The 14731-nt window shown below is 42.9% G+C and overlaps 1 protein-coding gene across 1 annotated transcript in view; it reads left to right on the forward strand.

The window, feature by feature from the left end:
- Positions 1-14731, forward strand: part of LOC126101291 (spidroin-1-like) — a 43776-nt gene that overhangs the window by 15668 nt on the left and 13377 nt on the right. The window contains exon 6 of the mRNA XM_049911971.1: positions 14148-14235. Coding sequence (XP_049767928.1) covers positions 14148-14235 — 88 coding nt within the window. The remainder of the gene's footprint in view (positions 1-14147; positions 14236-14731) is intronic.

Here is a 14731-nt window from a genome sequence, read left to right on the forward strand (position 1 = left end):
CTTTAAAACTCTTATTCTAATACTGGATCTCCTATCTCTTTCAAATCGAATCCTGTTTCTTCTTCTATAACATGAGACAAATATTCCCCCTCATAAAGGCTTTCAATGTATTCTTTCCACCTATCCGCTCTCTCCTCTGCATTTAACAGTGGAAATCCCTTTGCACTCTTGATGCTATCACCCTTACCTTCAATGTCACCGAAGGTTGTTTCCACTTTCCTGTATGCTGCGTCTGTCCTTCCGACAATAATTTCTTTTTCGGCGTCTTCGCATTTTTTCTGCAGTCATTTCGTCTTACCTTCCCTGCACTTCCTATTGAATTCATTCCTCAGCGACTCATATTTCTATATTCCTAAGCTTCCTGGAACATTTTTTACTTCCTCCTTCCATGGATCAATCGAAATATTACCATGGTTTATTTTCAGTTACATTCTTCCCAACTTCTGTGACGGGCCTTTTTAGAGTTGTCCATTACTGTTCAACAGTACTGCCTACTGAGTTATTCCTTATTGCTGTATCTACACCCTTAGAGAACTTCAACTGTATCTCGTCATTCCTTAGTACTTCCATAACTGGCCGCTCGGGTTAGTCGCGTGGTCTGAAGCCTCTTGTCACGGTCCGTGCGACTCCCCCCGTCGGAGGATCGAGTACTCCCTCGGGCATGGGTGTGCGTGTCGCCCTTAGTGTAAGTTAGATTAAATATTGTGTAAGCCTAGGGACCGATGACGTTAGTAGTTTGTCCCATAAGACCTTACCACAAATTTCTAACTTTTCAATAACCCACTTCTTTGCGTATTGTTTCTTCATCCACATATACATCTACATTTATACTCCGCAAGCCACCCCACGGTGTGTGGCGGAGGGCACTTTACGTGCCACTGTCATTACCTCCATTTCTGTTTCAGTCGCGTATGGTTCGCGGGAAGAACGACTGTCTGAAAGCCTCCGTGCGCGCTCGAATCTCTCTAATTTTACATTCGTGATCTCCTCGGGAGGTATAAGCAGGGGGAAGCAATATATTCGATACCTCATCCAGAAATGCACCCTCTCGAAACCTGGACGGCAAGCTACACGGCGATGCAGAGCGCCTCTCTTGCAGAGTCTGCCCCTTGAGTTTGCTAAACATCTCCGTAACGCTATCACAGTTACCAAATAACCCTGTGACGAAACGCGCCGCTCTTCTTTGGATCTTCTCTATCTCTTCCATCAACCCGATCTGGTACGGATCCCACACTGATGAGCTATACTCAAGTATAGGTCGAACGAGTGTTTTGTAAGCCAACTCCTTTGTTGACGGACTACATTTTCTACGGACTTTCCCAATGAATCTCAACCTGGTACCCGCCTTACCAACAATTAATTTTATATGATCATTCCACTTCAAATCGTTCCGCACGCATACTCCCAGATATTTTACAGAAGTAACTGCTACCAGTGTTTGTTCCGCTGTCATGTAATTATACAATAAAGGATCCTTCTTTCTATGTATCCGCAATACATTACATTTGCCTTTGTTAAGGGTCAGTTGCCACTCCCTGCACCAAGTGCCTATCCGCTGCAGATCTTCCTGCATTTCGCTACAATTTTCTAATGCTGCAACTTCTCTGTATACTACAGCATCATCCGCGAAAAGCCGCATGGAACTTCCGACACTATCTACTGGTCATTTATATATATATTGTGAAAAGTAATGGTCCCATAACACTCCCCTGTGGCACGCCAGAGGTTACTTTAACGTCTGTAGACGTCTCTCCATTGATAACAACATGCTGTGTTCTGTTTGCTAAATGTTCTTCAATCCAGCCACACATCTGGTCTGATATTCCGTAGGCTCTTACTTTGTTTATCAGGCGACAGTGCGGAACTGTATCGAACGCCTTCCGGAAGTCAAGGAAGATAGCATCTACCTGGGAGCCTGTATCTAATATTTTCTGGGTCTCATGAACAAATAAAGCGAGTTGGGTCTCACACGATCGCTGTTTCCGGAATCCATGTTGATTCCTACAGAGTAGATGCTGGGTTTCCAAAAACGACATGATACTCGAGCAAAAAACATGTTCCAAAATTCTACAACAGATCGATGTCAGAGATATCGGTCTATATTTTTGCGCATCTGCTCGACGACCCTTCTTGAAGACTGGGACTACCTGTGCTCATTTCCTATCATTTGGAACCTTCCGCTCCTCTAGAGACTTGCGGTACACGGCTGTTAGAAGGGGGGCAAGTTCTTTCGCGTACTCTGTGTAGAATCGAATTGGTATCCCGTCAGGTCCAGTGGACTTTCCTCTGTTGAGTGATTCCAGTTGCTTTTCTATTCCTTGGACATATATTTCGATGTCAGCCATTTTTTCGTTTGTGCGAGGATTTAGAGAAGGAACTGCAGTGCGGTCTTCCTCTGTGAAACAGCTTTGGAAAAAGGTATTTAGTATTTCAGGTTTACGCGTGTCATCCTCTGTTTCAATGCCATCATCATTTCTGAGTGTCTGGATATGCTGTTTCGAGCCACTTACTGATTTAACGTAAGACCAGAACTTCCTAGGATTTTCTGTCAAGTCAGTACATAGAATTATACTTTCGAATTCACTGAAAGCTTCACGTATAGCCCTCCATACGCTAACTTTGACTTATGTCTTAAACTTCAGCCCAATCTTCATAACTACTATATCTACTCCTGGGCACACCTTACAATCCAGCATCTGATTTCGGAGTCTCTGTCTGACCATGATGTAATATAACTGAAATCGTCCCGTATCACCCGGCCTTTTCCAAACATACCTCCTTCTTTTGTGATTCTTGAATACAGTTTTCACCATTACTAGCTGAAACTTAATACAGAATTCTATTAACCTTTCTCCTCTCTCACTCCTGTCCCAAACCCATATTCTACATCTACATCTACATCCATACTCCACAAGCCACCTGACGGTGTGTGGCGGAGGGTACCTTGAGTACCTCTATCGGTTCTCCCTTCTATTCCAGTCTCGTATTGTTCGTGGAAAGAAGGATTGTCGGTATGCCTCTGTGTGGGCTCTAATCTCTCTGATTTTATCCTCATGGTCTCTTCGCGAGATTTACGTAGGAGGGAGCAATATACTGCTTGACTCTTCGGTGAAGGTATGTTCTCGAAACTTTGACAAAAGCCAATACCGAGCTACTGAGCGTCTCTCCTACAGAATCTTCCACTGGAGTTTATCTATCATCTCCGTAACGCTTTCGCGATTACTAAATGATCCTGTAACGAAGCGCGCTGCTCTCCGTTGGATCTTCTCTATATCTTCTATCAACCCTATCTGGTACGGATCCCACACTGCTGAGCAGTATTCAAGCAGTGGGCGAACAAGCGTACTGTAACCTACTTCCTTTGTTTTCGGATTGCATTTCCTTAGGATTCTTCCAATGAATCTCAGTCTGGCATCTGCTTTACCGAAGATCAACATTATATGGCTCAAATGGTTCAAATGGCACTGAGCACTATGGGACTCAACATCTTAGGTCATAAGTCCCCTAGAACTTAGAACTACTTAAACGTAACTAACCTAAGGACATCACACACACCCAAGCCCGAGGCAGGATTCGAACCTGCGACCTTAGCAGTCCCGCGGTTCCGGACTGCAGCGCCAGAACCGCTAGACCACCGCGGCCGGCAACATTATATGATCATTCCATTTTAAATCACTCCTAATGCGTACTCCCAGATAATTTATGGTATTAACTGCTTCCAGTTGCTGACCTGCTATTTTGTAGCTAAATGATAAAGGATCTATCTTTCTGTGTATTCGCAGCACATTACACTTGTCTACATTGAGATTCAATTGCCATTCCCTGCACCATGCGTCAATTCGCTGCAGATTCTCCTGCATTTCAGTACAATTTTCCATTGTTACAACCTCTCGAAACACCACAGCATCATCTGCAAAAAGCCTCAGTGAACTTCTGATGTCGTCCACCAGGTCATTTATGTATATTGTGAATAGCAACGGTCCTATGACACTCCCCTGCGGCACACCTGAAATCACTCTTACTTCGGAAGACTTCTCTCCATTGAGAATGACATGCTGCGTCCTGTTATCTAGTAACTCCTCAATCCAATCACACAATTGGTCTGATAGTCCATATGCTCTTACTTTGTTCATTAAACGGCTGTTGGGAACCGTATCGAACGCCTTGCGGAAGTCAAGAAACACGGCATCTACCTGGGAACCCGTGTCTACGGCCCTCTGAGTCTCGTGGACGAATAGCGCGAGCTGGGTTTCACATGACCGTCTTTTTCGAAACCCATGCTGATTCCTACAGAGTAGATTTCTAGTCTCCAGAAAAGTCATTATACTCGAACACAATACGTGTTCCAAAATTCTACAACAGATCGACGTTAGAGATATAGGTCTATAGTTCTGCACATCTGTTCGACTTCCCTTCTTGAAAACGGGGATGACCTGTGCCCTTTTCCAATCCTTTGGAACGCTACGCTCTTCTAGAGACCTACGGTACACCGCTGCAAGAAGGGGGGCAAGTTCATTCGCGTACTCTGTGTAAAATTGAACTGGTATCCCATCAGGTCCAGTGGCCTTTCCTCTTTTGAGCGATTTTAATATTTTCTCTATCCCTATGTCGTCTATTTCGATATCTACCATTTTGCCATCTGTGCGACAATCTAGAGAAGGAACTACAGTGCAATCTTCCTCTGTGAAACAACTTTGGAAAAAGACATTTAGTATTTCGGCCTTTAGTCTGTCATCCTCTGTTTCAGTACCATTTTTGTCACAGAGTGTCTGGACATTTTGTTTTGATCCACCTACCGTTTTGACATAAGACCAAAATTTCTTAGGATTTTCTGCCAAGTCAGTACATAGAACTTTACTTTCGAATTCATTGAACGCCTCTCGCATAGCCCTCCTCACACTACATTTCGCTTCGCCTAATTTTTGTTTGTCTGAAAGGCTTTGGCTATGTTTATGTTTGCTGTGAAGTTCCCTTTGCTTCCGCAGCAGTTTTCTAACTCGGTTGTTGTACCACGGTGGCTCTTTTCCATCTCTTACGATCTTGCTTGGCACATACTCATCTAACGCATAATGTATGACGGTTTTGAACTTTGTCCACTGATCCTCAACACTATCTGTACTTGAGACAAAACTTTTGTGTTGAGCCAACAGGTACTCCGAAATCTGCTTTTAGTCACTTTTTCTAAACAGAAAAATCTTCCTACCCTTTTTAATATTCCTATTTACGGCTGAAATCATCGATGCCGTAACCGCTTTATGATCGCTGATTCCCTGTTCTGCGTTAACTTTTTCAAATAGTTCGGGTCTGTTTGTCACCAGAAGGTCTAATATGTTATCGCCACGAGTCGGTTCTCTGTTTAACTGCTCAAGGTAGTTTTCAGATAAAGCACTTAAAACAATTTCACTGGATTCTTTGTCCCTGCCACCCGTTATGAACGTTTGAGTCTCCCAGTCTATATCCGGCAAATTAAAATCTCCACCCAGAACTATAACATGGTGGAGAAATCTACTCGAAATATTTTCCAAATTATCCATCAGGTGCTCAGCCACAACAGCTGCTGAGCCAGGGGGCCTATAGAGACATCCAATTACCATGTCTGAGCCTGCTTTTACCGTGACCTTCACCCAAATCATTTCACATTTCGGATCTCCGTCAATTTCCTTTGATACTATTGCACTTCTTATCGCTATAAACACGCCTCCCCCTTCACTGTCCAGCCTGTCTCTGCGGTATACATTCCAATCTGAGTTTAGGATTTCATTACTGTTTACGTCTGGTTTCAGCCAACTTTCTGTCCCTAGTACTATATGGGCGTTGTGACCGTTTATTAATGAGAGCAGTTCTGGGACCTTTCTATAGACACTCCTGCAATTTACTATTAGCACATTAATATTGTTATTCCCTGTTGCATTTTGCCTACTCCTACCTTGACGCGTCTCAGGAGGCGTCTTGTCGGGCCTAGGGAGGGGATTCTCTAACCTAAAAAACCCCCATGTGCACTCCACACGTACTCCGCTACCCTTGTAGCCGCTTCCGGCGTGTAGTGCACGCCTGACCGATTCAGGGGGACCCTACATTTCTCCAACCGATAGCGGAGGTCGAGAAATTTGCACCCCAGATCTCCGCAGAATCGTCTGAGCCTCTGGTTTAAGCCTTCCACTCGGCTCCAAACCAGAGGACCGCGATCGGTTCTGGGAACGATACTACAAATAGTTAGCTCTGATTCTACCCCGCGAGCGAGGCTTTCCGCCTTCACCAATTCCGCCAACCGCCTGTACGAACTGAGGATGACCTCTGAACCCAGACGGCAGGAGTCATTGGTGCCGACATGAGCAACAATTACCCTATTCTCCTGTACCCTTGTCTTCTACTCCTTGTCTAACAACTGCATTCCAGTCCCCCATTAGATTTTCATCTCCTTTTACGTACTGTATTACCCTTTCAATATCTTCATACCCTTTCTCTATCTCTTCATCTTCAGCAGGTGACGTCGTCATGTATACCTGAACTATCGTTGTTGGTGTTGGTTTGCTGTCGATTCTGGTAAGAACAACCCTGTCACTGAACTGTTCACAGTAACTCACTCTCAGCCCTACCTTCCTATTCATAATGAATCCTACTCCCGTTATACCATTTTCTGCTGTTGTTGATATTACCCTATTTTCTAGAAATCCTTGTCTTCTTTCCACTTCACTTCACTGACCCCTACTATATCTAGATTGAGCCTTTACATTTCCCTTTTCAGATTTTTTAGTTTCCCGTTCAAGCTTCTGACATTTCACGCCTCGACTAGTAGAACGCTATCCTCTCGCTGACTATTCAACCTTTTTCTCATGGTAACCTCACCTTGGCGGTCGCCTCCCAGCGATCCGAATTGGGGACTATTCCGGAATCTTTTGCCAATGGAGAGATCATCATGACACTTCTTCAGTTACAGGCCACATATCCTGTGGATACACGTTGTGTGTCTATAATGCAATGGTTTCTATTGCCTTCTGCATACTCATACCGTTGATCATTGCTGATTCTTCCGCCTTTAGAGAAGTTTCCCACCCCTAAGACAAGAGAACAGAGCGAACTAGTAAGCTACACACTTCTGGAAAGGTGTCGCTAATTCAAATAATAACGACAGTGTTTAAGGAGTTAGTAAACAGTTTTGATCAGCTTTTAAAATATCAAATGAACCATCCTGTTCATTTCCTTTTTTGGGTGAATTGAGGTTGGGGGAAGGGAACCTGTTGATGAGTCTTTTGACTAATTTGATGGAAGCTTACAGATTTTTTTGTCTGTCAGTCTCTTAATCTCAGATTAAAACTTATACTCCACACCCAAGTGAAAAGTCATTTAACACTTTTAAATAACGTATATTGCTTCAGTACAAGGCAGTGTCTTGTGTAGCAGTCTCGTCAGTTGCTTTCCGTATCCCAATGCCAGGTTGGAGAGTAAATGTCCATGCAGACATGAAATATGACATTATATGTGTCCTTCTGGGTATCTGCAACCAGACATCGCTATTGACCTGTTTCAATCAATCTTACAGATTTCACTGGAGTTATTAAGGACAGAAGCAGGGCAAACACATTACAGTACTTAAACATAAATATTACCAAAAATGTTGCAACTATAATAGTAAAGCTTGAGATTTATATATACGACATGATGCTTGATATTATGTGCAATTTTTGTATGAAAATGCGCATCGACATACTTTTTATAAGGATCAGAATTTTTAATTACCATTGTGTGTAAAACGTTCCTTTCCTCGTAAACTAATCAGGCAATAAAAAAAAAGAATTTTACAGTGGACATCTGCGTAAGAGGGTAACAAAACGTGTGGAAAGGGTTTTGTTTAGGGTCATAACTGCTTTGAAATTAAGTTTTCATTTTCGTGTTTGCTGGGGCTGCCATATATTTCAGAATTTTAAGGGAGAACTTTTCTCAGAGAGAAGATAACGGAAAAGTGCTACATATGATTATTCAGGAAGTAATTCTTAAGAGCTATGCCAGATTTCAGGATATTAGCTTCTATAGTCCGTGAGAAAGGGTACATTACAGCTCAAAAAATGGTTAACGGTAATTCGAATTTAAAGTTTTTATTTCAATTTTTGAAAATATTGCTGTACTTCTTGTGAATAATGCCGTCCATATCCATAATATTTATACTCTTCGTCATCTTCCTGGAGTAATCTCTTCCCCCCGTGTCCTTTGCCTAGCCAACTTCTGCATTTTTTTTCAGCTGGCTGAACTTTGCGCAGTCGCGCTTCATCGATGCTTCTGGGTGTCTTAATGTGAATGCACCTTCATGGAAGCCTAGTCTCTGCAGGCACTTTACGTTACCTGCCTACAGCTGTCACGCTGTCGTATGAATCAGCTGCACAACGACTGGGATCCACGATATCTAGTTTTATGGCGCTATACGGTAAGTTCGTTAATTCAAAAAAGCGTATGAGGCCTGAAGATGTCACAATGAATTGCCGAAACTGGTTGCTTTCAAAATAAAATATCTTAAGGTGTAACGCTGTTGGTAAGGTTTATTGAATTGAAATGTTCCCATTTCTTTCAACTGGAAAAATCCAAAGTTGTTTCTCTTCATTATTCATCACAGAGTATTGTGTTGGAATAGTCTGCAGCAGGGATGCACACACCGCGACCCTACGCCGCATGCGGGCCGCCGTTGATATCATAACGACAGACCTCTCAAAGATCGTTCTTGTAAGGTTTTTTTATCATTTTCTTCCTGAAAAAACGTCGGACTATGTAGAAATTACTTGCTTTGAAACTACATTGCTGTAATTAAACGTGTTCAATAAAGTGAATGCTTATGAAGCCAATGTTGTGAACAAATTATGCAAACTATACAGGGTGGTCTATTGATCGTGACCGGGCCAAATATCTCACGAAATAAGCGTCAAACAAAAAAACTACAAAGAACGAAACTCGTCTAGTTTGAAGGGGGAAACCAGATGGCGCTATGGTTGGCCCGCTAGATGGCGCTGCCATTGGTCAAACGGATATCAACTGTGTCTTTTTAAAAAGGAACCCCCATTTTTTTTACATATTCGTGTAGTATGTAAAGAAATATGAATGTTTTAGTTGGACCTCTTTTTTCGCTTTTTTAATAGATGGCGCTGCAATAGTCACAAACATATGGCTCACAATTTTACACGAACATTTAAATTAAAATGCAGAACGTAGGTACGTTTGAACATTTTTATTTCGGTTGTTCCAATGTGAAACATGTACCTTTGTGAACTTATCATTTCTGAGAACGCTGCTGTTACAGCGTGATTACCCGTAAATACCACATTATTGCTATAAATGCTCAAAATGATGTCCGTCAAACTCAATTGATTTGGCAATACGTGTAACGACGTTCCTCTCAACAGCGAGTAGTTCGCCTTCCGTAATGTTCGCACATGCATTGACAATGCGCTGACGCATGTTGTCAGGGGTTGTCGGTGGATCACGGTAGCACATATCCTTCAACTTTCCCCACAGAAAGAAATCCGGGGACGTCAGATCCTGTGAACGTGCGGGCCATGGTATGGTGCTTCGATCCACCTGTCAAGAAATATGCTATTCAATACCGCTTCAACCGCACGCCAGCTATGTGCCCGACATCCATCATGTTGGAAGTACATCGCCATTCTGTCATGCAGTGAAAAATCTTGTAGTAACATCGGTAGAACATTACGTAGGAAATCAGCATACATTGCACCATTTAGATTGCCATCCATAAAATGAGGGTCAATTATCGTTTCTCCCATAATGCCGCACCATTCATTAACCCGCCAAGGTCGCTGATGTTCCACTTGTCGCAGCCATCGTGGATTTTCCGTTGCCCAGTAGTGCATATTATGACGGTTTACTTTACCGCTGTTGGTGAATGCGCTTCGTCGCTAAATAGAACGCTTGCGAAAAATCTGTCATCGTCTCGTAATTTCTCTTGTGCCCAGTGGCATAACTGTTAACGACGTTCAAAGTCGTCGCCATGCAATTTCTGGTGCATAGAAATATGGTAAGGGTGCATCGATGTTGACGTAGCATTCGCAACACCGAAGTTTTTAAGATTCCTGATTCTCGCGCAATTTGTTTGCTACTGATGTGCGGATTAGCCGTGACAGAAGCTAAAACACCTGCTTGGGCATCATTATTTGTTGCAGGTTGTCGTTGACGTTTCACATGTGTCTGAACACTTCCTGTTTCCTTAAATAACGCAATTATCCGGCGAACAGTCCGGACACATGGATGATGTCGTCCAGGATACGGAGCAGCATACATAGCACACGCCCGTTTGGCATTTTGATCACAATAGCCATACATCAACACGATATCGACCTCTTCCGCAATTGGTAAACGGTCCATTTTAACACGGGTAGTGTATCACGAAGCAAATACCGTCCGCACTGGCGGAATGTTACGTGACTCTACGTACTTATACGTTTGTGACTATTACAGCGGCAAGTCTCACAAAGCGAAAAAAGTGGTCCAACTAAAACATTCATATTTCTTTACGTACTACACGATTATGTAATAAAAATAGGGGTTCCTATTTTAAAAAATCGCAGTTGGTATCCGTTTCACCTATGGCAGCGCCATCCAGTGGGCCAACCATAGCGCCATTTGGTTTCCCCCTTCAAGCTGGACGAGTTTCGTTCTTTGTAGCTTTTTCGTCTCATGCTTATTTCGTGAGATATTTGGCCCGGCCACTATCAATGGACCACCCTGTATACTCTTTCCTTCCCCTTGTGGCCGTTATACAGTCACAGTGCACAGTGAGGCATCTGTGGCCCACAGTAGTAGCAAGTACTGTATGTACATCCCTGGTCTGGAATGTCTTTCCACTCCAGACACCACCGACCACTGTAGTACGAGGCACGCATCTCATTTCTCACAATCACGGAGGTGAGCGGTGGCAGCCAGATGGGGTCAGGTGTGACTGGGGTCAAGTGGCAATAGCTAGTCGCTACCGTACCTGCAGTTATCCGGACGCCTCGACAGAGCGCTGCGAGCGACTCTTGGTGTCCTTGACTGCTACCGCATTCTCGGTTCATCGCGCGTGATTCTGTAACTGCACACACCCTCAGGTCCTGCACTAAGTACTAAAACAAATGCGATATGTGATTTATTCTTTCGCAAAATTCTAGAAAAATATGACAGTGACCTCGGACGCCCCACGTTTTAAACAGTCACAATCTGCCCATCAGAGTATACGTCACTCAAATACGTATTTCATTGAGCAGTGCAAGTCACATATATTGAGAGAGATGCAGTGACGTTATTTTAAGTGCTCTTTGCCGATAAAGTATAATTTGAATAACAAATCACGTAGCGTAACTAAACCTACAGCTTCTCATGCTTTCCACATGTAATGCCAATGTAAACTCTTCAGATAAGCTATCGGATGTTTTAGAGACGAAAAGTCATTTTTTACATATGTATTAGATTTAATTTGTCCTTTAATTAGGCGTGCTAGCGACATTCGATTCTTTTCTGCATCAAATCTTGCACCTTCTATTCTCTGTAACGTATTAAACACTTTCATGTAACTAGTAACGATAATATAAGAGAAAATAGCATCGATTTATGTAATATGTCAATCAAATTTCTATACACATATTTTAGTATGTACACTGAGGTGCTAAAGAAACTGGTATAACCATGGGTATTCAAGTACAGAGATATGTAAACAGGCAGAAAACGGCGTCGCGTTCACCAGCACCTATATGAGGCAACAACGGTCTGACGCAGTTGTTAGATCGGTTACTGCTCCTACGATGGCAGCTTACCGAAATTTAAGATTAGTACGATAAAGTAGCTATTTTTCATAAAGTCCTATGGATTCATACCATTGAACATTTAGAACAGTATCGGTTAATTTGGTCGACTGCAAGGCACTTACTCATATTCTGCCTGACAATAGCTGTTCATTCCGTAGAGGAGATATTTTAAACGGGAAAACACTACTAAATGTACCAATTTCAGTACACATCACTTGAGCGAATTGACAGGTACGCAATGATTTAAGGCTTACAGCATGCAGTAAAATGTGGGCGGAACGTGCAACTGTATACTAGGTCGTAGAAAATTGTTTTCAATGACCAAAAAGAGATCTAAGAGCATAAGTTCTAATCCGGTGAACGTATCACCACAATTTTCCACCTAATCTCTGTCCATGACACAATGAAAAGCGTGGAATGCAGAAAATTGGAACACAGTCTGGTGATCATTAGCTGTACTTTACGACAGAGTCTCTTCTAAAGTGAGAATTCCAAATATACTGAAACATTTAAGAAACGTTAAGCGTAGCCATATAATGTTATCACCCTGAACCTCTATCAGTCCCTTGGTGCCGCGGTAGACCCGAAATGTGAGGGTAACGAGTTCAAATAACGATTAGCATGTGCGTGTTGGTAGTAAAGAATGAGAAGAAAAAATTAGGAGAATTGAATATCAAGAAGACGAAAACTGTATTGAAGTGAATTGTATGGAATTTACAGACGACTGTGTTGTACTATTTGAAAATCTAGCAGATGCAGAAATACATGTTGGCACCGTAGAACAGACAGCAGAATAGTAAGATTCAGAATCCTGCACCGAAAACCGAGATAAGTACTACAATAAATTAATATTTCAAAATCTTTATAGACAGAGACCGATCAGTGGAAAAAGTGAAAATGTTGAATTATCTGGCAGAGATAATTCACGGAAAAGTGGTAGAAAAATCTGCTGTACATTAAAGGACCCTCTAAACAGAAAGGACATCTGGAATGAGAAGACATACGTACGATGGAAATTGAATACCGGGAAGTTAAAAAATAATGCGTTATAATATGGCAGTGAAATCAGAATGCCTTTACGCAACTGAGTGGCTAAAACTGAAATGTAAATTAAAAAAATTGTAAATATTGGAGTAAAGACGCACGAAACCGTATCCAACATGTTAAAAGAGACGTATAAACACACATCGTGAAATAAAATTAGTGTCACACCAACCATAGTAGCAGACGAAGTATTCGGACGCACTCCTTACGTCTAATGAAAGTGTCGAAACTGTGAAGACTGGTATTTTTTGGACATTTATACAGGGTGAAGATAGCCTGAGTAAAAAAGTGTTGAGGTATTCTTGAAGAAAGAAATTAACAAACTGGAGCAAAGAAATTAAAAAAATGAAGTTGAGAAAGAGAAATACACAATATAAAAATAAGAGGGGCAGCGAAAAAAGATATTTTTAGAAGGGAAGTTTTAAGTATACGACTGAAAGCTTGAAAAAGTAAGAGAAAAGGTTTGAATTTGTAGGAAGAAGGTAGAAAAAGACGTGATGAGGAAATGTTCCAGCCATCGATGGCTCACCTGAAGATGAGTGGTAGGTGTACAGTGTCTAAATATCATGGTATGTATTAAGCGACGACCGACTGCAATCCGCAAGTTTGTTCGTACATTCAATTCGTTGGGAAAATTGATGATAGGGTAGTGACGGAGAAGAGCAATGGAGAAGAAACTGAAATAGCTACGTTGCCCCTAGGTGGCCACATTGAATGTACTGGTGAAAGAGTTTATTAGAAACATTTCTGAGATTGAACACAGTTCTAAATACAAAGCCGTTAAGGAGCAAAAGCAAGTTAGGAAAACCTCAGATCATAAATCATCAATTCACAACTTGGAACTTGTACAGGATTAAGAACATTCGCTGTGACATAATTCCATGGGGTATTTCGTATAATGAAAGGGCACAAGTAGATACTAAGCGTCCACGAATTGCACCCGTTCCTAAATGCTTCAGAGAGAACACTTGTGAGCCCGGCTGTCCAGACGCGCACTGAAAGTGTCGTGACACCGCGCTGACGCCGCACAGTAGCCGTCAGGGAGGAGCACTCAGCACTGCTCCGCCTACGGCGCCTGCCCGTAATCTGGATGTTGACTGAGCATAATCTGGCTGCCCCTCCACCGCGACCACCGTCTCCAGAGGTAGCGTGCGAACCGCGTATGCGGCAGGTGATGATCGCATTTCGCAAGCGACCCCGTTGCCCGCGGAGACCTGTCGGTGCAAGGATGCGCGGAAGAATTGGAGGGGCGTGGAGGCGCGGCAGAGGGTGCGTAGCGCCGCTGCGTATAAATAGAGCGGCCACACCACTTGCCAGCATCAGATCACTCCATTCCATTCCTGGCGATAGCGTCGTCATTCGCACCGTGATCTTCCAGCCAGGGGCACTTATCACAAGCATAATGAAACTGGTGAGTAGATTAGCTACTTCAAGATGTTTGGGGTGTTTCAAAACCGTTCATACACTGGTTACTATAAAATGAAGCCCAGTGGCAACTGGACTCTTAGTCGGTTGATGAAAGTACAGTCCTCCAACTTCAAGCATGCAATAAGCTTCAAAATTGGTTCAAATGGCTCTAAGCACTATGGGACTTAACATCTAGTCTCCTAGACTTAGAACCAATTAAACCTAAGTAACCTAAGGAAATCACACACATCCATGCCCGAGGCGGGATTCGAACCTGCGACCGTAGCAGCAGCGCGGTTCCGGACTGAAGCGCCTAGAACCGCTCGACCACAGTGGCCGGCAACGCAGTACGCCTTTCGATTCGACGACACTTCGGTATTCCGTGAACCGTAGTGACCGCTTTTACTGCTGACGAAATACTTCACTTGGACACAAGTGACAGAGCGCTCCTCGATTTAACCTTTCCACCAGACAGGAATGACTGTGGAAACCTACGAAAT

The sequence above is a fragment of the Schistocerca cancellata genome, chromosome 9, assembly GCF_023864275.1.
Source record: "Schistocerca cancellata isolate TAMUIC-IGC-003103 chromosome 9, iqSchCanc2.1, whole genome shotgun sequence".
NCBI lineage: Eukaryota > Metazoa > Arthropoda > Insecta > Orthoptera > Acrididae > Schistocerca > Schistocerca cancellata.